The sequence below is a fragment of the Mya arenaria genome, chromosome 14 (assembly GCF_026914265.1).
Source record: "Mya arenaria isolate MELC-2E11 chromosome 14, ASM2691426v1".
NCBI lineage: Eukaryota > Metazoa > Mollusca > Bivalvia > Myida > Myidae > Mya > Mya arenaria.
In genome coordinates this window covers 47,865,191-47,888,212 of record NC_069135.1, presented here as the reverse complement: position 1 = coordinate 47,888,212, position 23,022 = coordinate 47,865,191, and the positions used below count along the sequence as shown (strand labels likewise).

The following is a 23,022-nucleotide window of genomic DNA, read 5'->3' as shown; positions in this document are numbered from 1 at the left end:
AACGCCATACTCGTGTGTCCAACTGTATAATCCCGATTGACACATGTAACATGAACAAACAAGTCACAACTCTACATTGACACATGTAACATGAACAAACAAGTCACAACTCTACATTGACACATGTAACATGAACAAACAAGTCACAACTCTACAGTGACACATGTAACATGAACAAACAAGTCACAACTCTACAGTGACACATGTAACATGAACAAACAAGTCACAACTCTACAGTAAACCCAGACGTAACTGCTGCATACAATGTCAGTTTCGCTATTGAGATCTACAACGAGATGTGGGTGTTATCCCCCACCTCCACCTGCTGCCCACCCACTGTGCGCCCATCCAGAGGTCCTGGACCATCTACCATCAGTGCTGCCTTGGGCCGTGCAGTGACGCATGTGGCATGGTCCTCAACAACGTTAGAGATAATACTTGGACGATAACATCTTAGCAATAAGAGATTTGCTCTCTTGACTGTGGAAATAAAATTACCCGTACTACTGTTTATAAAACTAAATTCACGATGCACAGTATATGGTATTGGTTAGATTTGCATAACAATTATCATTCTCGTATATGTTGTTCTTTAATCTTTACATAAACTGTACTATTTACACTTTCACATTTTACAACCGCTTTATTCTCTTGGTTTCACCGCACATGAGATGTCATTGGTGACTTGTTTTTGTAAGTAAATACTTTCTTTTTATTCTTTCTTGCCTTAAGTTAGAACTCAATGTAACATAGCATATATTTAGATGACAAGTGAAGTTCTGTTTGATTTACAGATTATTTGATATTCTCTGCTTTACACGACAACTCTTTAATATATCTGACTTTCCTTCAGGCTGAGTTTGAGGATGTTTTCGGCGAGCCCGAGGGAGTCCGCTCCATTGACTGCGTTTGGAAGCTGGCCTTCACCTGCTTTAATCTATGCAAGGGCCTCTGCTACAAGATCGCAACCCTCTTAACGGGCATCTGTATCGCCATAGAGCTGGGGTGCACGTTCGCCCAGGTAGCGTACACGCACGTGTGGTTCGTGACCCCGTGCATGAAGCTGTGCGAAATCAACTGTGTCCCGTGGAGGAAATGTTTCTTCATCTGTATCGACTGCTGTCTCGGCCCGCTCTGCGAATCATGCGGCCTTATGCTCAGCAAAATCAAGATCAGCAAAGCCTAGACGGAGAACTGCAACCTGGGTTCAGAATTGCATTGACTTCCAACCGTATTTTGTCAGTGTGCCAATTGACTTGAATGTCTATGTGATTCACGTGTATTTTATTGTTTTCGTATCTAACTTTTATGTAACTCAATATAAAAATGTGTACCGTTTTAAATAAAAAAAAACTCTTTGCCTAGCCATGCTTTAGATAACAAACTCGATTGTATACAATTTTGTATTTCGCTTCAGTAATAAGGTCTATGTTTTAAGATACTTTAGACATACATGTAACTCGGAGGTCAATACTCAAGATATTGTGGATAATGTTTACGAACGCGCTTTATGTTACCCTGAAGTTGCCAAAATAAATGATTTAAAGAAATTTCGTTATGATATACTGGTTTCAACAACATAGTCGCCTCAGCGGCGTCAGTACAGCAGAATAAAACAATGCCTGGCTCACATGCTCATTGTGTACATCTTTCCTGTCAAGCAATGAATATTGACCAAGTAATGATTCGAAAGAGAGAACTTACTGTCAATAACCTAACAACAAACTAAATTAAACATTCTACAATATTGATCACGATGTCAGCCTTATGTATTTATGATTATTTCAATTTTGTCATAAGAAAAATAGACGTCAGGTTGTTTTGCTGCGTTGGAAATAAAATAACGCATGTATGGCATACCGTACAAAGAGTAGGGCAGCCTAGGTGAAACACCGTACAAAGAGTAGTGCAGCCTGGGTTAAACACCGTTCAAAGAGTAGTGCAGCCTGGGTTAAACACCGTTCAAAGAGTAGTGCACCATGGGTGGTATACCGTACAAAGAGTAACTCAGCATGGGTGAAACACCGTACAAAGAGTAGTGCAGCCTAGGTGAAACACCGTACAAAGAGTAGTGCAGCAAAGGTAGCACATCGTACAAAGAGTAGTGTAGCATGGGTGGCACACCGTACAAAGAGTAGTGTAGCATGGGTGGCACACCGTACAAAGAGTAGTGTAGCATGGGTGGCACATCGTACAAAGAGTAGTGCAGGGTGGGTTGCACACCGTATAAAGAGTCGTGCAGCAAAGGTGGCACGCCGAATAAAGAGTAGTGCAGAATGGGTGAAACACCGTACAAAGTGTAGTGCAGCCTGGGTGAATCACCGTACAAAGAGTAGTGCAGCCTGGGTGAAACACCGTTCAAAGAGTAGTGTAGCATGGGTGGCACACCGAACAAAGAGTAATTCAGCATGGTTGGCACAGCGTACAAAGAGTAGTGCAGCATGTGTGGCACACCGTAAGTCGTGAGGCAAAGGTGGCACGCCTAATAAAGAGTAGTGCAGAATGGGTGAAACACCGTACAAAGAGTAGTGCAGCATGGGTGGCACAGCGTACAAAGAGTAGTGCAGCATGGGCGACACACCGTACAAGGATTAGTTTAGTATGGGTGGCACACCGAACAAAGAGTAACTCATTATGGGTGGCACAGCGTACAAAGAGTAGTGCAGCAAAGGTGGCACACCGAACAAAGAGACGTGCAGTATGGGTGCCACACCGGACACAGAATAACTCAGCTTGGGTGGGCACCGAACGAAGAGAAGTGCAGTATGGATGGCACACCGTCCAAAGAGTAGTGCAACATGGGTGGCCAATTGTACAAAGAGCAGTGCAGCATGGGTGGCCAACCGTACAAAGAGCAGTGCAGCATTGGTGGCATACCGTTTAAAGAGTAGTACAGCTTGGTAGGAACACCGTACAAGAGTGTACATTCTAACATCTCCACTAGTAATAAGTATTCCGGTAACCACCTTCACCCTGTGCAGATGTTTCACCATCATATATAAATTTATATGGTTCAGACATTAACAGAAATTTTGAATTGTGATGGTATAAAGCAACATTACCGCCATTTTGTTATGATAGTTTTAGGTAGCATAACCGCCATTTTGACTTCATGACAGTTTGAGGCAACATAACCGCCATTTTGACTTCATGATTGTGTTAGGCAAAAGTAACACCATTTTGACTTCATGATAGGTTTAGGTAACATAACCGCCATTTTGACTGCATGGTAGTGTTAGGCAACAGTAACACCATTTTGACTTCATGATAGGTTTAGGTAACATAACCGCCATTTTGACTTCATGGTAGTGTTAGGCAAAAGTAACACCATTTTGACTTCATGATAGGTTTAGGTAACATAACCGCCATTTTGACTTCATGGTAGTGTTAGGCAACAGTAACACCATTTTGACTTCATGATAGGTTTAGGTAACATAACCGCCATTTTGACTTCATGATTGTGTTAGGCAAAAGTAACACCATTTTGACTTTATGATAGGTTTAGGTAACATAACCGCCATTTTGACTTCATGGTAGTGTTAGGCAACAGTAACACCATTTTGACTTCATGATAGGTTTAGGTAACATAACCGCCATTTTGACTTCATGATTGTGTTAGGCAAAAGTAACACCATTTTGACTTCATGATAGGTTTAGGTAACATAACCGCCATTTTGACTTCATAGTAGTGTTAGACAACAGTAACACCATTTTGACTTCATGATAGGTTTAGGTAACATAACCGCCATTTTGACTTCATGGTAGTGTTAGGCAACAGTGACACCATTTTGACTGCATGGTAGTTTTAGGTAACATAACCGCCATTTTGACTTCATGGTAGTGTTAGGTAACAGTAAGACCAGTTTTACTTTATGATAATATTAGGCAATACTACTGCTATTTTAACTTCATGATAGTCTTAGGCAACATTCAATAACGAAAAATTATTACCACACAATACAACATACGTACTGTATAACCACGACCATAACCAACTACTGCTTTTAATACATGTTCATTACTTGATTGTGATAAAGTTTGAAGCCAGATAACGAACTGTTTGAAATGAATTTTCTATAGGTGTGAGGTATGTGTGTATGTTTTGTAAATGGCAAGTTCAAACTAAGCAAAATATCCTCGACATATTATGCCCTTTATAATGCCGTTTAAAGATTATGAGCTTTCTGGACGATCTCATGTTTCATGGGAAACAATCAATTTCCGTGTCATAAATGACACGTATAAAAACGCGCTCACATATCCATTATGGAACAAAAATCCATATTGCATAACTTAGTTGTCTCTGCAAAGAGATGATGGATTTAATTTAATTGACCTAGTCACCTTGACACGACAAGTTAAGAGGGCAACAAAACTTGAAGAAAATTAATAATTTATTTGAGAAAAGATTAACAAGAATAATAAGTCATACTAGCTGGTGGAAAAAAGCATTCAATTCATTGTCATCATATTAACAGTTGTTTACATAAACTTATTTTCTAACAGCAATCATATCTTTATGGACATAGACCTAAAATGTTTAATATCACAGGCGTCTTTGAGATTAAATGAAGTAATACTCCCGCGTCTTTTTCAAAACCAACAGTCGCCACCGACACCAGCCTGGACCAATGGTACACTCCTATATTAACCGCTCTTAATTCGACCGACACAGTCCCCGAACAGTTTGAAGAGAGGTTCACAGCAGCAGTTGAGGCACATGGCGTAGATCTTTTGGCAGAAACCACACTGGATGCTGTACATCCGGAGGCAGGGAGTGAAGTACCAGACGTGCTGGAATGCCACCTCCGCGAACGTGCAACCCCAGCACAGGCCCAGACAGATGCCACACAGTAGAGTGAAGATCTTGTAGCACAGATGCTTACCGCATTCGAAGCAGCCGTACGCATTACTCCACACACAGTCGATGGACTTTACCCCCTCGGGCTCTGCCAGCACATCCTCGAACATAACCTGAGAAAGATATTGTAAAAGAGATGTTATATTGTATATTGGGATACCGACCGATTCTCTTCATAATATAAGCTGTATATACATACATACATATATATATATGACTAATTTTTGGAAAGAAAAAAAACTAAGAAAAAATATTTAAAAAAAAGGTAATTGTTGATGTGATTATTCAATGATGTTCATATCTTAATCTAGAATCTAGATAAATGCCAGACGAAACGCCTTTCATTTGGACACATTAAACGCTTGTAATTATCTTAAGACCACAACATGATAATTTAGGTGTCCAGAGACAAAACCTTTATCATCAAACAATTTTCTTATGAGCATATTCTTAATAAGGTACCTGAATATGTGCGTTAAGTCCATTAGGATCCCTGTTTTCTAAATCTACGTCTTTTTGAGTCATGGTGCTGGCTGGTTTGGCTTCACTTTCTGTTCAGAAGAAGGCTCCGGAGAGAAATGGCTGGCCAGGCTTGTAGGCTCAAACTTTATAAATTCTAACATTTCACGTTGCCAGGTAATTTAAATACTTTGATTTCTATAAGTAATGAGGCAAAATTGTTACCATTTTGAAGTTTCTATTCAAAATTTTCATCTGATATGCTATTAATTACGGCAGTCACAAACAGTCAGGGCCAAACTCGAAATTAGACACGCAACGAAAGTGCCCGGCCTGGGGTGACTGAATTTACAATATTTTAGTATTTTGATTATTGCTTGTTATAGTTTTTGATAAAAAAAAAACCATACAAATATATATAAACACCTGAATGCTGAAAGTTTCTTTTATACTTGTTTCTTACCAAAATAAAATTGCAGCGAAAACCAACGCATTGTTTTCGAAGAAGCAAAAAGGTCATTGATAAAATGGTTATACCCTGGCATAACCTCCAAATCTTTAATTGCATAATTGATGAACATTTTGAAACACAATGTAGGAGTCAAAATAAAGACACATTTAGAATGTTTATTTATGAAGTCAGTTGTTAAAGACATTTAAGCATGCCAGTAGATTTAAACGACAGGGATCCAAACGACATCAACAGTATTATTAAGGTAATAAATATTTCTGATTCTCAAACGCACATATATCTTATATTATATCAATGTAAAATATAGTTTTAAATACATTTGTATTATTTAAACTCGTTTCTAATGATTCCGTTCAAATAATTGCTTTGTGATTCAAAATGGACAAACGTTTGTATTTATGTGATGTGCATGCAAGTAAGTGGTAACGTTTTGGACACAATATTTCGCAGGTTCGATTTGAAGATGTCATAGCGGAACCGGAAGGTGTCAGGACTATAAAGGAAGTTTGGGCTTTAACCTTTGACTGCTTCGAGTGCTGTCAGAGCTGCATTTACAAACTTCTTACTCTGTTTTGTGGTCTTTGCATCGCCATCGGATGGGGGTGTGAGTTTGGGATAGTTGCCTTTAACCAGGCGTGGCAATGTACCCCAAGTCTGCGCTGTCTGAGCATACAGCTGGGCTGCTTACAGAAGTGCCTGGTTATAACGCTGAACTGTGTTGCTGGACCATATTGTGAACTGACTGGAAACTGTATGGCTAGACTGAAGCAGGACGACGATGGACCGTTAAAAGGCAGATGAGAACCGTAGTGGTAAAGAAACTGAAAGATCGCAATCATACATAAATTATTTTATGATGATTCCATTGATTCGTTATACTTGTTAATGTGTTCAGGGCTGTCGATCATAAGCGCTGCCAATTGAAAACATGCAATACGTGTCCGTTATACGGATTTTGATAAAAAAACCCCTGTTATTTATTTGTTGTTAAATAATAAAAGACGAAACAATTGAAGATCTCCATTCCCTACGCAGAGTTACTATGACATTTATAGAACCCTGCAGCTTAGAATCTACATACAAACTAGTGTACCGGCTTTCATATTAAGTAATAAATTCATGATTCTTCAACATTTTTAGATTATTCTATATTTATCGGCACAACTTAGATCAAACATCTAAAAGAAGTCGAAGCACGCTGTAAAGATCGTTGTTAAGATGGGAGTTCTGCCTTGGATATTTATCGAGATATGTTTATAATATTAAACATCTTCATTTGCTTAAATCAGAGTTTGCTACCAAGTGTAGACCCTGCTACCTGGGCAATGTATCATCTATTGCAATCACCCATGGTAATCAACACATTTTTGAACAGAAGACTTGAATAGGCTGTCTTGTTTCATCGCGTGAAAATGCAAATATTAATTCAAGGATGGTACATGAATATATAAGCTCTGAAAGTATAATCCTATGAATGGCTGTATGAAATGAATAGTTTTTGTCGATATTCTCTGCTTCGCCAACCCATTCAAACATCTGAACCACGACGAAGGGTGCCGTTGCCAACATGTTTTAAGACGTGAACTGATGTGAGAGCTCCTCATTCTGCATCAAGTGGTTGTAGGTAACATTTGTCATCAGTGGCTCTCACCATCCTGCAATAATGGCTCAGGTCGACATGGTAAACAGAGACCCTAACAATATCAACAACCATATTCTGGTAAGGGTTTTTTCAGACATTTTGTATTAAAGTGTTTTTGTTGCTGCTTTGTTAGTATGTTTATCATTTTGTGCTGATATCCGAAGGATCTGGTGTATTCATCGTAAATATCACACAGAAATACGTTCACGAACTAAACATTCCAGGTCGCATTTGAGGATGTGTTGGCAGAGCCTGACGGAGTCCATTCCATTGACTGCGTGTGGCGGCTGTCATACAGTTGCTTCGAATGCGGCAAGAACTGCTGCTACAAGATCCTGACACTTCTCTGCGGAATCTGCATCGCGCTCGCCTGGGGCTGCAACTTCGCTATCACCGCCTTTGACCACGTCTGGTGGTGGACGCCTTGTCTCCGTGACTTCTCCATCTGCGTTGGATGCTGGCAGAAGGTTTACGGCACTATCGTCATGTGCTGTTGTGGGCCAGTCTGTGAGGCGTGTGGCATGATGTTCAGTAGAATCAAGATTCAAAAATGCTAGCGCATTGCCATGTTGTTTGTTAAACTTCTGTCCGGACCTGATCAGTGACAAGAGGAGCGGACATTCTCTGGGAATTATTTGCACATTAGCTTGACAATGATTTATTATATTTGTGATATATATTGAGTTACATGACCTTCTGCGATATAAATGTCTTTCATAAAAAAAGAATTATTCTTTTTTAACAATCGATCAGTTTTTGAGACACTATATGGACATACGTGTAGACTTTTTCTTCGAATAATTAAATATTTTGAAAATGATTTGTGATATATTTATGGAGATCCATTAACTATTTCTGTCAGTTTTATTTATCTTTCCGATATGTTTTGCACCTCTATCAATAAAGTTTTATTTCACAGGTGTTGTCGGTCTTGGATTCGACCGGGCCGATTGTTCAGAGCTTTGTTTGTGTTAACAACGTGATTAGCGACATCGTTTCTAACTTTTAGACGTGAAATATTTGATCATATACTAACAAATTTAAATGTAAACGAGCACAGCTTGAGGGTCAATCATTTGAAATATAGAGTATAACATTTGTATCCATTAAACTTACAGAGCAGTAATGAGTTGAAAATTCAAAACGTTATTAACTTTAACAAAATCTGAACAATCGACTCATTGACTTTTAATGCTGCACGCTCACAGATATACCATTTTTACAACTTTTTTTATTTTTTGTCTTGGAAAGAGCAATTTTTTGCCTAAATATTTGCAAACCAATGATATAAGGTTGCTGACAAAAAATCCAATCGTAGATTTTCATATTTCCATTCGAAAATTGATGTATTATGGCTTAAATTGTTACTAATGGTTTAAGAAAAAAATGTAAAAAAAATAATCATTTTTTGAACTTTAATATAAAAATCTGCGATCTAACTTTTTATCAGCAGTTTTATATAACTGGTTTCCACGGATTTCCACAAAATTGGATCGTTCCAAGACAAAAAATAAAAAAAGTTGTCAAAACGTTCAATCTGTGTCAGGGCAGCTTTAAAGCGTCCTATGGAAAAGTTCACATAAGCTCTTTTTGTCAACGATGACTTGAATAACCTATAATTTTCATAAAATGTATTCCAATGCATACAAAGTTTAAACCATTGTCTTGCCACATATTTGGTGTTCTTAATCGTCGTTTTTCTTTAAATTCAACTGCGAATAGATGCAATTTTCCACTCAGTTGAAAACTTGTATTAAGATGCCAGGTCCAAATGATAAATACGATATATCAATGTTTATGATATAAGTTAAATAACCTTTTAGATGTATACGTAAGATATTTCTACTGAAGTTTAGACTTTTGAATTAGAATTGCAGATTATATAACATGAATCTGTCTAAAATAACCCGTTTTAACACATGTTCAATACACTTAATTAAATTAAACGCATAAAAACTATAAACTTCAAACCTAGATTATTTCTGATAATTACGAGCCGAGCAAAATAAAAATATCAGATATTGAAAAGAAAGGCAGATGAAGAAAGGCAGATGAACGTGTATAAGAGTAATTTAATAAACAGAAATTAACAAAAGGCAGATAAAAAGGAATATCGAAATATCAAAGAAAATGTGAACCATTCTGTATACCGTACCACTTTTGTCGTGGATTTATTTATACTGTAAAATTATTACCTGATGAATGGCTGCATCAGTGTACTAAGACCGGGGGAATCAGTGTACTAAGACCGGGGGAATCAGTGTACTAAGACCGGGGGAATCAGTGTACTAAGACCGGGGGAATCAGTGTACTAAGACCGGGGGAATCAGTGTACTAAGACCGGGGGAATCAGTGTACTAAGACCGGGGGAATTACCTGATGAATGGCTGCATCAGTGTACTAAGACCGGGGGAATCAGTGTACTAAGACCGGGGGAATTACCTGATGAATGGCTGCATCAGTGTACTAAGACCGGGGGAATTACCTGATGAATGGCTGCATCAGTGTACTAAGACCGGGGGAATTACCTGATGAATGGCTGCATCAGTGTACTAAGACCGGGGGAATCAGTGTACTAAGACCGGGGGAATTACCTGATGAATGGCTGCATCAGTGTACTAAGACCGGGGGAATTACCTGATGAATGGCTGCATCAGTGTACTAAGACCGGGGGAAATACCTGATGAATGGCTGCATCAGTGTACTAAGACCGGGGGAATTACCTGATGAATGGCTGCATCAGTGTACTAAGACCGGGGGAATTACCTGATGAATGGCTGCATCAGTGTACTAAGACCGGGGGAATTACCTGATGAATGGCTGCATCAGTGTACTAAGACCGGGGGAATCAGTGTACTAAGACCGGGGGAATCAGTGTACTAAGACCGGGGAATTAAGTACAAACGTTATGATAAACATTTAATATTAAACTGATTGGCAGAGGCGGAAACAGGATTTTATATAAGAGGGGGCGCAACATAGGGGCGGTGTAACCTTTGACTAACGCCCCTCCCAGCCGAATTTTATTCGGTTTAGAGTGTTGGTAGGGGGGTTGGTAAAGTTTAACAATTACTAGTCGCAAATGGTGCATTTTGGGCGTATTTCATTTTTTTTCTCTGATATGCAAGTAAAAAGTAAGCTTGGACGATTTACCCCCCCCCCCCCCGCCCCGCAGTCTGTCTGATCTTACCGCTCGGTGTCAGTGCTTAATCATCTGTAAGCTTCAACGTCCAGAGGTGCTCTGCAAAATCGTCAATGCCTGTGCATGCATGCACAGCCTTATCAGGATGCAGTATCCTGCACTAGACCATGACCAGTTTGATGCTGAGGACAACAACCAATAATTGATACATGGAGCCTGAAGGGCAGGAAAACACTTCCATGAGGTTGAGCAAGCAGCTGGAGAAGGACACATCCACGCTGTTGCATTCAAGCGCCAGCGAGAAAAAAATAGGCTCTACTTCATCAGAAATGCTGTATCGGTGCCATGGCAAGACAAGAATGGTGGAGAAGACAGTTAGCAGTTAGGACGAAGTCCATCGACTGTTTAGCTATAACTTATGTTTCAGTGTTTCCAACATGTACAGTATTTTAGTTTGATGTCGCTACTTGTGTAAAATATGTTTGGATGTGTTTAATATCATAAGATTACATTGCTCTTACTTAATCATGATTCATGTTTTTTCATGTTCAATTATTTAGTTTTTTTAGAATATTATGATCCTAAGGTCATCGACACTTCCGTAAACCGGTTACCATAAACCAGTCGAATCGTCACAAAATGACATTGTATACGTTGGATAACGCTGACTAAAATGTCAAAAATAGCCGATGACGTGATGACGTTGTTTGACCCCATAGTCACCCCAAGTATATTTATGTTCAAGACCAACGTGTCTTCGGAAACAATGCTGCAGTTAGTTTAAGTGCATTGTTTTGTAAAGACATGAGTACATGTATGTTACAGTGCAGGAAATATACACGTGCACCTCCGTCCGCACTTTCGGATGTATATATGCATAGAAGCGAGTGTACATTAATGAAAACTAAATGAAATAACGCACAAATGACGAAGGACCGCGAAGGGCTTTCCAAAGATATCGAGTTACTGGCGATGAGTTTCCAAACGTCCCTAATGGTTAACAATGGTTTGCCGAAGATCCCGAAGCCGTTACGAATAAAACATTCGGCGCCCACATTTTAAAACTATTAAAACTTTGATGCAACCAATTTGGCCAGACGGTTTTGGGATGGTTTCAGGAAGTGTTAAGGAAGGACTGGGACATGCCAAAAAATCACGATTTTGCGAATGCCGATCCCGAATTCCGCTTTCGGAACACTTCGGTGCCTAGTGGACGGCAAGTCTCAGTCGCCAAAAAAGCACAAGCCATTATGTAGCACGGGGATTAAGTACTTGCGTTGCCCACTTTGGTTCCATAGTCTAACTATTTTTGATGGTGTTACTCACTCATTATATAGCAATATATAGCAATATATTTCAATGAATTTACACCAAATGCTTTATTTAACGAGTATATTTGCCATGAGTATTAACTGTTGACGTTCACGAGGTCTCGACGAACTATATGGCAATACACTGATAAAAAGAAATATAATTATTTCATGACTACATTTCATAAAAATAACAATAAATTAATATTTCATCGGGAAACTTTGCCAAATTTCAGTCAAATAACGCCATACCGGAAATTACGGCATTTTTTATTCCCAGTGGTGTTAGCGTGTAAGTTTGGTTTTACAATGAAACGGACTAAAATGAGAGAAACAGTGAATTTATAATAATTGATATGTTCATATATATACTCCACCGTTTTCAAATAAACCAGCGAAAAGCATGGACTAACTCAAAACAATTTACCCCCACCCCCACCCTTGTATTAATTTCCATTCGTAATTATTCACAAAATAATTGTAAATATTTTAATATATTATTAATATATTAATGATGATACATATACTTATTCTAAGTTTTAGTGTTTTACTAACGTTAAATTTGTATTAAAATTGATACAAAATATCTCAATTTCAATTTGCAGCGCAGCATGGAGCTGTTTACTTATCATATTGCAGAACTATTATTCAACAAAACCTTTTCGAAAAATCAAGACTCATTTCATGTAGTTCTTTCAATTACCAAAACCGTTATTAAAATTAAATATGAGCATTTTAAAAGCTGAATAGATGTTTCATTGATGATCTCAACAAAAGGATTGCTTAGATGTTCTGCTTTTCAATAGAATATTAATTTTGGTAAATGAATAGCTGACTGAACAAAGACTTCCTAAAAGGTGTTTTAGAAAGATGGATCTCTATTACTCCGGGGCTCATAGAAACCCGAACTAGGCAACAATAGTTTCGGGGCATATATAAATTTGACAAAAATGTTTTCGTTCATCATTCTCTCTGGGCTTCAGGTACACACAGCACCATGGCCAACCAAGTGGATTTAATAAACCGCGATCCAAATGATCTCAATAACCATATCAAGGTAAATTCACGGAATTATCTTTTAAAAAATAACCGCCTTCTGTAAATGTTTGCACAAATGACGCCATGTGAACATTCGGGAATCAAATCATATCTCAAAACTAAAGAAAAAAGTAAAAAAAATATATAATAATATGATATTGCAAATTATATCAAATAGAGAGTGGAGGACAAATCTACAATTCTAGTTTACATTTCTTTTCTTTTTTATTGAGGGGGATATAAATTCCTAATAGTAATATTACAAGTATCCATTGATGAAAGTTTATTATTAATTATTAATTATAAATGAAACGAGACCATGACGACTAACGTTACCTGTCCTATCTGTTTCTCTTCAGGTTTGTTTCGAGGATATTCTTGGTGAGCCCGAAGGTGCTCACTCCATCGACTGTGTCTGGAAGCTCTCGTACACCTGTTTCGAGTGTGGCAAGAACCTCTGCTACAAGCTTCTGACCCTTCTCTGTGGTATCTGCATTGCGCTCGGCTGGGGATGCAACTTCGCCATGACCGCGTTTGATCATGTCTGGTGCTACACCCCGTGCCTAAGGGATTTCTCGATCTGCATCGGCTGCTTCCAGAAGGTGTATGGCACCGTTATCATGTGCTGCTGTGGTCCTTTCTGCGAGGCCTGGGGCATGTGCTTCAGCAAGATCAGAATACAGAAATCGTAGTAACACTGGCTGGAAACAAGATCTTGGTGGAGGATGATATCACAATGGGAACATACATTAAAGACATTCTCGAATCGATTTTACAGCCGCATTTGATACTTTCATTAGAAATGGATTTTTAACGGAAGTTTACGAGGAAAATGTTACGAGATAATACTGTTTTGATCTAATATAAATAAAGTGTCTGTGATTTAAGTACTTTTACGGATTTATAAAAAGTATTCCATCCAAAATGAAAATTAACACCCAATCAAAAGAGAAAATTATTTTTATTTCGTATCTGCCTCTTCTGTGATATAATTTCTTTAAGTAGCTTATCATTTTTATATTATTATTTTATCTTATTAATTTATCTTTCAATAAATACTAAAATACAAATTTGCAATCAGTAACTGTTCTTCTGCAGAATTAACAAACGCATGTAGTGCACCAGTCAATTGTAACCACGCATCCCCCCTCCCTCCCCCCCGGTCCGGGGATATACCGGGGATAATAGCGAGGACAATGGGCCGTGATTTTACATTTCAGTCCCCGCAGTGCCGAGTAAATGCTGTAGTTTTGTTTTCGCTCCGAAAATAGCGGGGAATGGGCCTAACATAGGTATCCCAGGGTGCAAGGGCATTTGGCGGGGATTTTACCAGCAGTAGGTCCCCGCAGGGCGTGGATTTTACCCGGGATTGGCTGGACCGAAAGTCAATGTTCCCGCTATTCCCCGGACCTGGGGGGGGATACTAGTGGATACTTTTTTATAATTGAATGTGTTGATGAACTGTTTAGCTCTGCCCTTTAATGCTAATGTCATAAATAATGCTAGATTTGTTCACGCAGTCTCTGTCACGTTTCTTGGGATTTGGCATCTCTGTGACAAACTTCAGATTATAGCTTAGTGACGTCATTACCAAGCATGCGCACTGTACCATGCAATAGAAATGGAATTCATTGTTCGTCCTATTTCTAAATTTAAAATATGTGCTTGTTGTTTTGATGAGTTTTCTGCTAAGTAAATATGAATTCATTATCTGGTATAAACTCTTATCATAAAAGTATCGACCCCATCGCTTCTATTGTCTCAGCACAATGCCCACGAGCTCGCTCTCTCTCTCTCTCTCTCCGGCCTGATACCACGGGAAACCATGGAGCACCCGGTGGAACCTTTCAATTCAGTTTCTTTGAACATATTAAATATTGTATTTTATCATAAAAGATTAACATCAATAAGGCGAGTTTAACAAGCTCCCGCTCATGGTCTAAGAAGATGCCTCCTAGCAACGATCGTACTGTGCCTATATAATTGAAGGTTCCAGGGCTGATCCCAGCCACTGTCTTGTTAAGGAGTTGGAATTTTAACTCTTTTCTAAATAAAAGTAGATAAAATATGGCGCAAGAACTGGACATGGGAAACCGTGACCCAAATGATATTAACGATCATTTGAAGGTAATTATAGGTCAAATTTCTTAATGTAATTTCTTACTGCAATTTAAACAATTTTACCTAGATATATAGAAATAGTATTACCAAAGGAAATGTTATATATTTAACTGAAGCAAAACAAAGCAATTGAAAAATGATTTTGTCTACTGTTATTGGTCAGTTATGACATAAATATATGTCCAATTTATTACGTAAAGGATATGTCGCTCCAAGGTACAGGACAAACACATCTAGAGCTATTTTCGAATGTGGGAAAGAGTGGAATAAAGTAAGCCAGAGTCTGTATTAAATGTAAAAATCAATCTATTTTGTTCTTCCATTAGGTCCAGTTTGAGGATGTCCTGGGAGAGCCGGAGGGCGCACACGCCATCAACTGCGTGTGGAGCCTCTCCTACAAGTGCTTCGAGTGTGGAAAGGGACTTTGTTACAAGTTTCTCACCACTCTGTGCGGGATATGCATCGCCCTCGGGTGGGGCTGCGACTTCGCAATGATCGCTTTCATGCACGTGTGGATATACACACCGGCCATGCGTGATTTCAGCATCTGCATCGGATGTGTGAGGAAGGTTTTCCAAACCCTCATCGACTGCTGCTGCTTACCCATCTGTGAGGCTTGCGGGGGCTGTCTTAGCAGGATTAAAATCTCAAAGAGCTAACTGTATCTACAGGGTATTATGTTAACAATAATGCCAAGGACGATACGTTTGATCACCATACAGGCGTCGTTTAAGCGTTTATTTCATAGGAACTATCTCTTCACACGTTTGCGGAATGCCTCAATATCTATCGACTATTATCGAAGTAGAGTAAAATGGTGATATTTTTTTAAGAATCCCTATCATTAGAGCGCTGAAAAAAAACAATAATGTGACGAATTTGTACATCAGTTACATATTCTTTTCAAACGTGTGACGAATTCGCTTCTGTGAATTTATACTTGCTAATTTTTCAATAAATAAGAAAAAACGTTTAGAACAATTACTTAAAAGTTAATCGAAATAGCTTTACATTTGCGAAAGACGTTTCAACCAATACATTATATAGATCGGTGGATTTTTACATTGACTTTGTTAAAACAGTGGAAACTATTAAGTCGACGTATTGTGTTTATATGCTCACACTTCACTCAGGCTTCGGGTCATCTCGCTACACAAGGTTTATATCATTGATAATCCAATCCAATCAAATAAACGGTTCCAATGGGATATGACTTCTGGCTGCCAGAACCTCGTAATTACGGGAAAGCCTTATATAATATTTATAGGCACTGTTGCTGGGAATTGTGATATGTACAGATACTATATAATTATGTTTCGGTAGTTGTGTGTATTGATTTTTTTTTTCTGTTTTGGCCGATCGTGCATTGTACCTACTGTTATATAAGTAATAAATACAACATAAGCTTTGTAATACTTGTATGCAATTTTGCACATGGCATAAAATGACTGGGTATTTCGAAACTCTTGTTCAATAGTCGCACAATATATAGGAACATATAAAACTGACATTGATATATGATAAAAGGAGTATATTAAAGGCATTCTGGATAGGAGAGGTCGTGCAATAAGTAAAGTAGGTCCTCAAGTCACACATCCTTCAATAAACATTATAAATATCTCCATTTGCACAGTATTTCATCACCTCGTTTACAAGAACATAAAAAAGCCACATCCGTTGTGCTCTGATTTAAAGTCTGGTGATGATAATTATAAAACGCCATATAAACAAACTCTTTAACAGTAACTGGGTATCTATGCATACATACACTCCGCAGTAACTCTTCAACAGTAACTGGGCGTACTATTCATACATACTCCCCGCAGTAACTCTTCAACAGTAACTGGGCGTACTATTCATACATACTCCCCGCAGTAACTCTTCAACAGTAACTGGGCGTACTATTCATACATACTCCCCGCAGTAACTCTTCAACAGTAACTGGGCGTACTATTCATACATACTCCCCGCAGTAACTCTTCAACAGTAACTGGGCGTACTATTCATATATACTCCCCGCAGTAACTCTTCAACAGTAACTGGGCATACTATTCATACATACACTCCGCAGTAACTCTTCAACAGTAACTGGGTATACTATTCATACATACTCCCCGCAGTAACTCTTCAACAGTAACTGGGCGTACTATTCATACACACTCCCCGCAGTAACTCTTCAACAGTAACTGGGCGTACTATTCATATATACACTTCGCAGTAACTCTTCAACAGTAACTGGGCGTACTATTCATACACACTCCCCGCAGTAACTCTTCAACAGTAATTGAGTATACTATTCATATATACACTTCGCATTAACTCTTCAACAGTAACTGGACATACTACAATTCATATATACACTTCGCCGTAACTCTTCAACAGTAACTGGGTGTACTATTCATATATACTTTCCGCAGTTATCTAGTTTGTTTTCATTTATGTCGCAGCTGTTCTCGAGGTTTTTTGAATAAACGTTAAACAATAAATGTCTAGATGACTGATTTTCCTAGCTTTGCTCATTTCTCAAAAATTGGCAGGTTTACTAATGCCTGTAAGTTATAACGTGGACGAACGTTACCGCGTGGACTTGTCTGATTTTCATGAGTGGAGCATCTGTGCTAACGCAGTCAGAATATCAAAATCTGAACAATAAGAACACATTAGAGATACGGTATAGGAAGGACACAGTAGTTCATGCATTGAAATATCAGTCGTTCAGAACTTTACACGCACAAACGCAAACACATACAAAACATACGATGACGATGCTCTTTTTTAAGAAAAATGTTTAAGTAATTTGGGATCAATCCATAAATGTTTCCATGGCTGAGTTTTTTTACCATATCTCATTTACCAATTCTATGAACGATCATGTCTTTCAACCCTCGGTAAATCATTCCTTCGACGTTGTAACCCGGATGTTACCAAAGATTTTTCCGACGGCTGCGAAGGTAGGTTCAACAAATGAGCGGACGAGGAGACCGAAGATCCGCGACCAAGGTCGGCAGTGGATGGTGCCACACCGGATGCCAGGCTCACAGAGCCAGATCTGACAGAACGAGAGGCAAGCGAAATTGACGCCCCAGCAGATGCTACAGGGAACGGCAAGAAGGGCAGACAAGAACTTGTAACACCACACCTTGGTATCTGTGAACAGGTTGTTGGATGCGCCCCAGATTGTCCCAAAGCTGTACGTTCCCTCGGGCTCCGCGAATATATCGTTAAACTCGATCTGAATATGAAGTTATAATTAGCTTATATCGTTGATGCTAAATGAGAATTTAATGTATGCTTCAATATTGGCCCAATCGGTCAGAACTGTTAACGTTCACAACGTTGTTAACGACAACATTGCTTACTTTCAAATCCTTACCATGGATAGACTGGATGGCGATCTTCTTTATGAGAGAACTGTCGGCAAAACTTGATTATATTTAGATATGTGAGCACATCATCAACTATTTCATGGTTAAAAGTTAACTTTAGCCGAGTTCTGAGCAATCGGCCCATTTTGATTGATTGTAAAGCATGTTGTTGTAACTGAATTAGGAAGACATGTATGCACGAAAACAACCATTCTTATATAGCAGCAGAAAACAATGTTATCGAAAGATTAAGGATAACTTTGTTTGAAATGTATCATTTTATCCTTACTGGGATTATTTATATTTGACACAAGACATGAGATCGTATTCTTTTTTAAGATATGATTTGTTTGTTTGTTATCGGCTTTCTTCAATATAGCAAGCATTGATATGAAATCGAGTGGTGAAAAATGCACACTTCATAGCAGGGTATCATACATGTAGATAAACACATGCACCGAAAGAACCAAAAATGCAATAAATCGTTTGAGATTAAGATGTGTAACGACATTGCTGGCAAATGTAGTTTTGAGGAAGCAAATAAAACAGGCACAGACACGAACACATATTGTCACATATTATTTACCTTAACGATGTCGTTAACATTTTCCGGGTCCCTCAATTCTGATGATATTCGACGTTTCTTCTTCTCTTTCACATCTTTACCGTTCGGTTTTGGTGGCGTCATTACCGGCAATGACGTATCGGTTGGATCAGAAGGTGAGAAAGCGTCAAACGACGTCTTTTTGAAAGCCAAAAGACCTTTCCTCGGTGGAATGGACGCCATTGAAGTAGTCGCGGAGATAACGTAAACATTTGAGTTATCTGATTTGACGTCTTCTACGTCAATTGTCGCCGCTGACAACGGCCCTGGAGTGCGAACACTAAGACGGCTATGTAAGCTCCTGTTACTTCGAGCGCTTGTCGTTGATCCACGTCGGGATCGCTCCGGAGTCGTAGCCTTAAACTTTGACCTAACGTCTACGTCTTCGAATGACGAAGTTGACGCGGACGACGCTAACGACGATTTCCGACTGGAATTTTCAATCAACTCGACGTGATCGTCCATAGGTATCTCCACTGGCGGCGGCTCGCGTGGCTCACTTGTGTCACCGTCACTGTGATTTCCTGACATTTTGATTGCAAGAATTCAGCGCTTTTAAATCTGATTAAAATAATTCAAAGTAACAGATCTCGCACTTTTATACTGAAACTGCATCTCCCGATGGCGAAATGGAGCAGGCTTATCCCGTTTTCGCCGTAATTCTCCGAACTCTTGGGACCTTACTGAGTCCTGTTTTGTTCATGATGAGAACATTTTTGTGTTAATTAACGTAATAGCTTGCCCGCCAAATAAGAGAATGTGCAGGATTGTAAGTAATGAGATAGGAGAACACATTTCAGATTCCTTAACGTACTCGACAGTCATTAAGTCTTGATATGTCAAGCCATTTTGGTTTATCTTCTCAAATATTTTACAACAAACAGGTGTATGGTTTCAATGGTAACCTTATAATAGCAAAAGGTGAACAATACATTTCATGTAGAAATGAATGATTTATTCCTATTTACTGAATTTCCATTTATCTAGTCTCATTAACATAGTGTGGTTGAAGTTAATTAAATCATTGGTATATTTTTAAGAGTCCTTAATAAATAATAGTTGTTCACCTAACGTGAATGTACATTTTAAAAGATGCTTGTATAACGAGAAAACCCAAAGATATCCAACCCACTTACCAATAACATAAAGAATTTCAAGCGTCAATATCCACTCATTTTTTTACAACGGATGTATCATGATCATTCAAAGAGTGGTTCATACAACACCAATCGTGAACATATGAAAACAAATTGGAAAAAGTTCAGGGTTTCTTTGACAAATGGAAGATCCTGTCACAGGACGTGCAGCACGAATCCACGCAGCACCGGATTCACTCGCTCCATAGACGCTTAGAGAACCCGCAGTTGATGTTCGTCCAAAAGCCGGACTGACAGCGCGAACAACCAGATATGGGAGAACGAGACCGCCGCGAACTGACAGCATCACTCCGCCGCGATGAATATATATACAGATCTGACCCGATTTCGAGGGTGAATGGGTCTGACCCGCTTGCGAGAGTGAATTGGTCTGACCTGATTGCGAGGATGATTGGTCTGACCCGATTGCGAGGGTGAATGTGTCTGGCCCGATTGCGAGAGTGAATTGGTCTGACCAGATTGCGGGAGTGAATTGGTCTGACCAGATTGCGAGAGTGAATTGGTCTGACCAGATTGCGAGGATGATTGGGTCTGGCCCGATTGCGAGGGTGATTGGGTCTGGCCCGACTGCGAGGGTGAATTGGTCTGACCTGATTGCGTGGGTGATTGGGTCTGGCCCGACTGCGAGGGTGAATTGGTCTGACCTGATTGCGAGGGTGATTAGGTCAGACTAGATTGCGAGGGTGATTGGGTCTGGCCCGATTGTGAGGGTGAATGGGTCAGACCCGATTGCGAGGTTGAATGGATCTGGCCCGACTGACAGGGTGAATGGGTCTGACCCGATTGACAGGGTGAATGGGTCCGACCCGACTGCGTGGGTGAATAAGTTCAACACTCCCAGGGTTAAACAATGATTTAATATTCACAGATGACGTATGTTGTATGACACGTATAGCGTTTTTTATGGGTGTTAGGGTCACTACCTACTATTTATCTATTTTTATATGGTTTCTCAACCTGTAAATGTTTTTAAACAGATACTTCTGAAATAACTGAATAAAAACGCCCGTGTTTCTTTTCGCCCAGTTTTCGATATGAACACACGTAGAGTTGATTTGAACCACGGAACATGTATGTCCTTCAGCCCTAAGTGTTACCAAGTTTAACATGTTAGATATTTCAATGTATAAAATAAAACAAAAAACCGTTACATGTAAAAAATGGGATTTCAAATGTTAAATCATATGAATTTTGAGTTTGCACGTACAAAATACATGCGGAAACATAAAACTTGAAACTAGCCCAATTTCTTAGACCATCAGGTCAAATATTGATTCCTTGCTCTGACTAACGGGAATCTTGCACGTACTAAGCATTGACTGCTGTGACACCCTGTGGCATTGCGTATTGCGGCATAGGAGTCATGAATCACGGCAACTAAATCTGCAGTCTTTGTTTAGTAGTGTTTTTTTGTTGATTTAAAGGCTCAAATGGGGATAAAAATAAGTTTGCCTAGTATATTGTTTTCTACATGCCAATAACATTCAACACGATAGAGATTATTTAGTTTTTAATTACACACTAAAAGTAACAATTTGTTTTTTTAAATAATAGTAAAATGAAAAAAAAAAATACATATATGATAGATGTATACAATAAATCACAATCACAGAGAGCTTAAGACGAAATGATACTATACAACCGTATTGTACTTCCAATTAAATGCTGTCTTATCAGCAGACACATAATCACTTAACATCCATGTTTGTGGATATAAAACATGAACATGAAATGTCCACTCATATCTCTGTTATATGAATCTTCTTCCAACTTCGCTAAGTGTCTCACCGATCAGTTTTTCTTGAAGGCGTGGAACAGAAGCCCGCAGGATTCGCATAGCGGGTCAAGACAACACGATACACACTGGGTCCAGAGCTTCTTTAGACAGCCGCAGTTGAGATCCAGGCATTTGAAGCAGGGTGTGAAGAACCAGATGTGGTAGAACGAAATCTGGGCGAAGTCACAGCCCCATTGAGCGGCAATGCATATTCCACAGAGGAGCGTGGAAATCTTGTAACATAAACCTTTCCAGCAGGTGAAACAAGTGTAAGAAAGCTTCCACACACAGTCGATAGAGTGGGTACCCTCGGGCTCGGCTATAACATCCTCGAATTGGCACTGTAATAGCAGAGATGGTAATAGCATACATTATTTTGTGGGCCTTTTAATTGCATGTTCTGTAATTAACCACTGTCTAGTATATTAATAATGCAAACATCTTTTGTATGTATACTCACACAATTTAACAACTGAAACGGAAGAAGTTTAACAAGCTTTGTGTCTTTGAGTATATACATATTCATATTGTTTTTAATGCAACATTACCTGAAGATGCGAGTTGATCTGGTTGGGATCTCTGTTAATGATATCTACGTCAGACATGTTAGGCAGTGAACGTTCTCTTCAGAAGAAATCAAAGATATTCCTCCCTCATTCAGCCACACAATGATAACTAAACTGTAAGGTGGCCGTACCAGAGGTCCCTATAAATGCTTCAAACAAGCTTATCAGTAGGGTACAATACGCAAACGATACTAAATGAACGTTAAGATTTATTGACACATGTTTTATCATTTAAATTGATTTTAAGGTTATCATGCGACGACCGCACATTTAACTATAAAAAACTGTAAAAAAAAAGAATTATCAAAGGAAATAGCTATACATCAAACTGAAACAAAGAAAACAGCTGAACAAATGATAGTTTACAATTTTGTCAACGGATATTGGTCAATTATAACTAATATTTACGTGCATTTTTTAAAGTTATATGTCGCTCAAAAGGTATCAGTACAGCAAAACTTAAAAACAGAGCTATGTTTAAATGTGAGAAAGATTGGAATAAAGTAAG

The 23,022-nt window shown here is 38.9% G+C and overlaps 8 protein-coding genes across 8 annotated transcripts; 5 read left to right on the top strand and 3 right to left on the bottom strand.

Annotated features, from left to right (window-relative positions):
• The first annotated feature begins 296 nt into the window (after positions 1 to 296).
• LOC128216191 (caveolin-3-like) lies at positions 297 to 1,550 on the top strand. Its single transcript, XM_052922764.1, has 2 exons — positions 297 to 424; positions 787 to 1,550. The coding sequence occupies exons 1-2, from the start codon at positions 297 to 299 to the stop codon at positions 1,184 to 1,186; spliced, it is 528 nt and encodes a 175-aa protein (XP_052778724.1). The 3' UTR covers positions 1,187 to 1,550.
• A 2,831-nt stretch (positions 1,551 to 4,381) lies between these two features.
• Positions 4,382 to 5,480, bottom strand: LOC128216887 (caveolin-1-like). The gene is made up of 2 exons (XM_052923586.1): positions 5,324 to 5,480; positions 4,382 to 4,974 (listed from the first exon to the last, which is right to left on the bottom strand). The coding sequence occupies exons 1-2, from the start codon at positions 5,384 to 5,386 to the stop codon at positions 4,648 to 4,650; spliced, it is 390 nt and encodes a 129-aa protein (XP_052779546.1). The 5' UTR covers positions 5,387 to 5,480; the 3' UTR covers positions 4,382 to 4,647.
• Positions 5,481 to 5,899: 419 nt separating this feature from the next.
• Positions 5,900 to 6,812, top strand: LOC128216721 (caveolin-1-like). Its single transcript, XM_052923370.1, has 2 exons — positions 5,900 to 6,036; positions 6,243 to 6,812. The coding sequence occupies exons 1-2, from the start codon at positions 5,983 to 5,985 to the stop codon at positions 6,591 to 6,593; spliced, it is 405 nt and encodes a 134-aa protein (XP_052779330.1). The 5' UTR covers positions 5,900 to 5,982; the 3' UTR covers positions 6,594 to 6,812.
• On the top strand, positions 6,624 to 8,352 carry LOC128216722 (caveolin-3-like). The gene is made up of 2 exons (XM_052923371.1): positions 6,624 to 7,512; positions 7,659 to 8,352. Exons 1-2 carry the CDS (start codon positions 7,456 to 7,458, stop codon positions 7,989 to 7,991), a joined length of 390 nt encoding a protein of 129 aa, XP_052779331.1. The 5' UTR covers positions 6,624 to 7,455; the 3' UTR covers positions 7,992 to 8,352.
• A 4,466-nt stretch (positions 8,353 to 12,818) lies between these two features.
• On the top strand, positions 12,819 to 13,811 carry LOC128216477 (caveolin-1-like). The gene is made up of 2 exons (XM_052923053.1): positions 12,819 to 12,943; positions 13,284 to 13,811. The coding sequence occupies exons 1-2, from the start codon at positions 12,884 to 12,886 to the stop codon at positions 13,614 to 13,616; spliced, it is 393 nt and encodes a 130-aa protein (XP_052779013.1). The 5' UTR covers positions 12,819 to 12,883; the 3' UTR covers positions 13,617 to 13,811.
• Positions 13,812 to 14,733: 922 nt separating this feature from the next.
• Positions 14,734 to 16,394, top strand: LOC128216479 (caveolin-1-like). Its single transcript, XM_052923054.1, has 2 exons — positions 14,734 to 15,051; positions 15,372 to 16,394. Exons 1-2 carry the CDS (start codon positions 14,992 to 14,994, stop codon positions 15,702 to 15,704), a joined length of 393 nt encoding a protein of 130 aa, XP_052779014.1. The 5' UTR covers positions 14,734 to 14,991; the 3' UTR covers positions 15,705 to 16,394.
• Positions 16,395 to 17,323: 929 nt separating this feature from the next.
• On the bottom strand, positions 17,324 to 19,231 carry LOC128216519 (caveolin-3-like). Its single transcript, XM_052923104.1, has 2 exons — positions 18,997 to 19,231; positions 17,324 to 18,277 (listed from the first exon to the last, which is right to left on the bottom strand). The coding sequence occupies exons 1-2, from the start codon at positions 19,195 to 19,197 to the stop codon at positions 17,939 to 17,941; spliced, it is 540 nt and encodes a 179-aa protein (XP_052779064.1). The 5' UTR covers positions 19,198 to 19,231; the 3' UTR covers positions 17,324 to 17,938.
• Positions 19,232 to 21,666: 2,435 nt separating this feature from the next.
• LOC128217964 (caveolin-1-like) lies at positions 21,667 to 22,659 on the bottom strand. Its single transcript, XM_052925442.1, has 2 exons — positions 22,497 to 22,659; positions 21,667 to 22,289 (listed from the first exon to the last, which is right to left on the bottom strand). Exons 1-2 carry the CDS (start codon positions 22,551 to 22,553, stop codon positions 21,963 to 21,965), a joined length of 384 nt encoding a protein of 127 aa, XP_052781402.1. The 5' UTR covers positions 22,554 to 22,659; the 3' UTR covers positions 21,667 to 21,962.
• Positions 22,660 to 23,022: the final 363 nt, after the last annotated feature.

Coding starts and splice junctions, on each gene's coding strand:
- LOC128216191 (XM_052922764.1), top strand. CDS start 297: ATGTGGGTGTTATCCCCCACCTCCACCTGCTGCCCACCCACTGTGCGC. Junction 425..786: donor GTGGCATGGTCCTCAACAAC/GTTAGAGATAAT, acceptor AAGTTCTGTTTG/ATTTACAGATTATTTGATAT.
- LOC128216887 (XM_052923586.1), bottom strand. CDS start 5,386: ATGACTCAAAAAGACGTAGATTTAGAAAACAGGGATCCTAATGGACTT. Junction 4,975..5,323: donor GACTTAACGCACATATTCAG/GTACCTTATTAA, acceptor TATCTTTCTCAG/GTTATGTTCGAGGATGTGCT.
- LOC128216721 (XM_052923370.1), top strand. CDS start 5,983: ATGCCAGTAGATTTAAACGACAGGGATCCAAACGACATCAACAGTATT. Junction 6,037..6,242: donor ACATCAACAGTATTATTAAG/GTAATAAATATT, acceptor AATATTTCGCAG/GTTCGATTTGAAGATGTCAT.
- LOC128216722 (XM_052923371.1), top strand. CDS start 7,456: ATGGCTCAGGTCGACATGGTAAACAGAGACCCTAACAATATCAACAAC. Junction 7,513..7,658: donor ATATCAACAACCATATTCTG/GTAAGGGTTTTT, acceptor TAAACATTCCAG/GTCGCATTTGAGGATGTGTT.
- LOC128216477 (XM_052923053.1), top strand. CDS start 12,884: ATGGCCAACCAAGTGGATTTAATAAACCGCGATCCAAATGATCTCAAT. Junction 12,944..13,283: donor ATCTCAATAACCATATCAAG/GTAAATTCACGG, acceptor GTTTCTCTTCAG/GTTTGTTTCGAGGATATTCT.
- LOC128216479 (XM_052923054.1), top strand. CDS start 14,992: ATGGCGCAAGAACTGGACATGGGAAACCGTGACCCAAATGATATTAAC. Junction 15,052..15,371: donor ATATTAACGATCATTTGAAG/GTAATTATAGGT, acceptor TTCTTCCATTAG/GTCCAGTTTGAGGATGTCCT.
- LOC128216519 (XM_052923104.1), bottom strand. CDS start 19,197: ATGGCGTCCATTCCACCGAGGAAAGGTCTTTTGGCTTTCAAAAAGACG. Junction 18,278..18,996: donor ATGTTAACGACATCGTTAAG/GTAAATAATATG, acceptor CTTCATATTCAG/ATCGAGTTTAACGATATATT.
- LOC128217964 (XM_052925442.1), bottom strand. CDS start 22,553: ATGTCTGACGTAGATATCATTAACAGAGATCCCAACCAGATCAACTCG. Junction 22,290..22,496: donor AGATCAACTCGCATCTTCAG/GTAATGTTGCAT, acceptor CTGCTATTACAG/TGCCAATTCGAGGATGTTAT.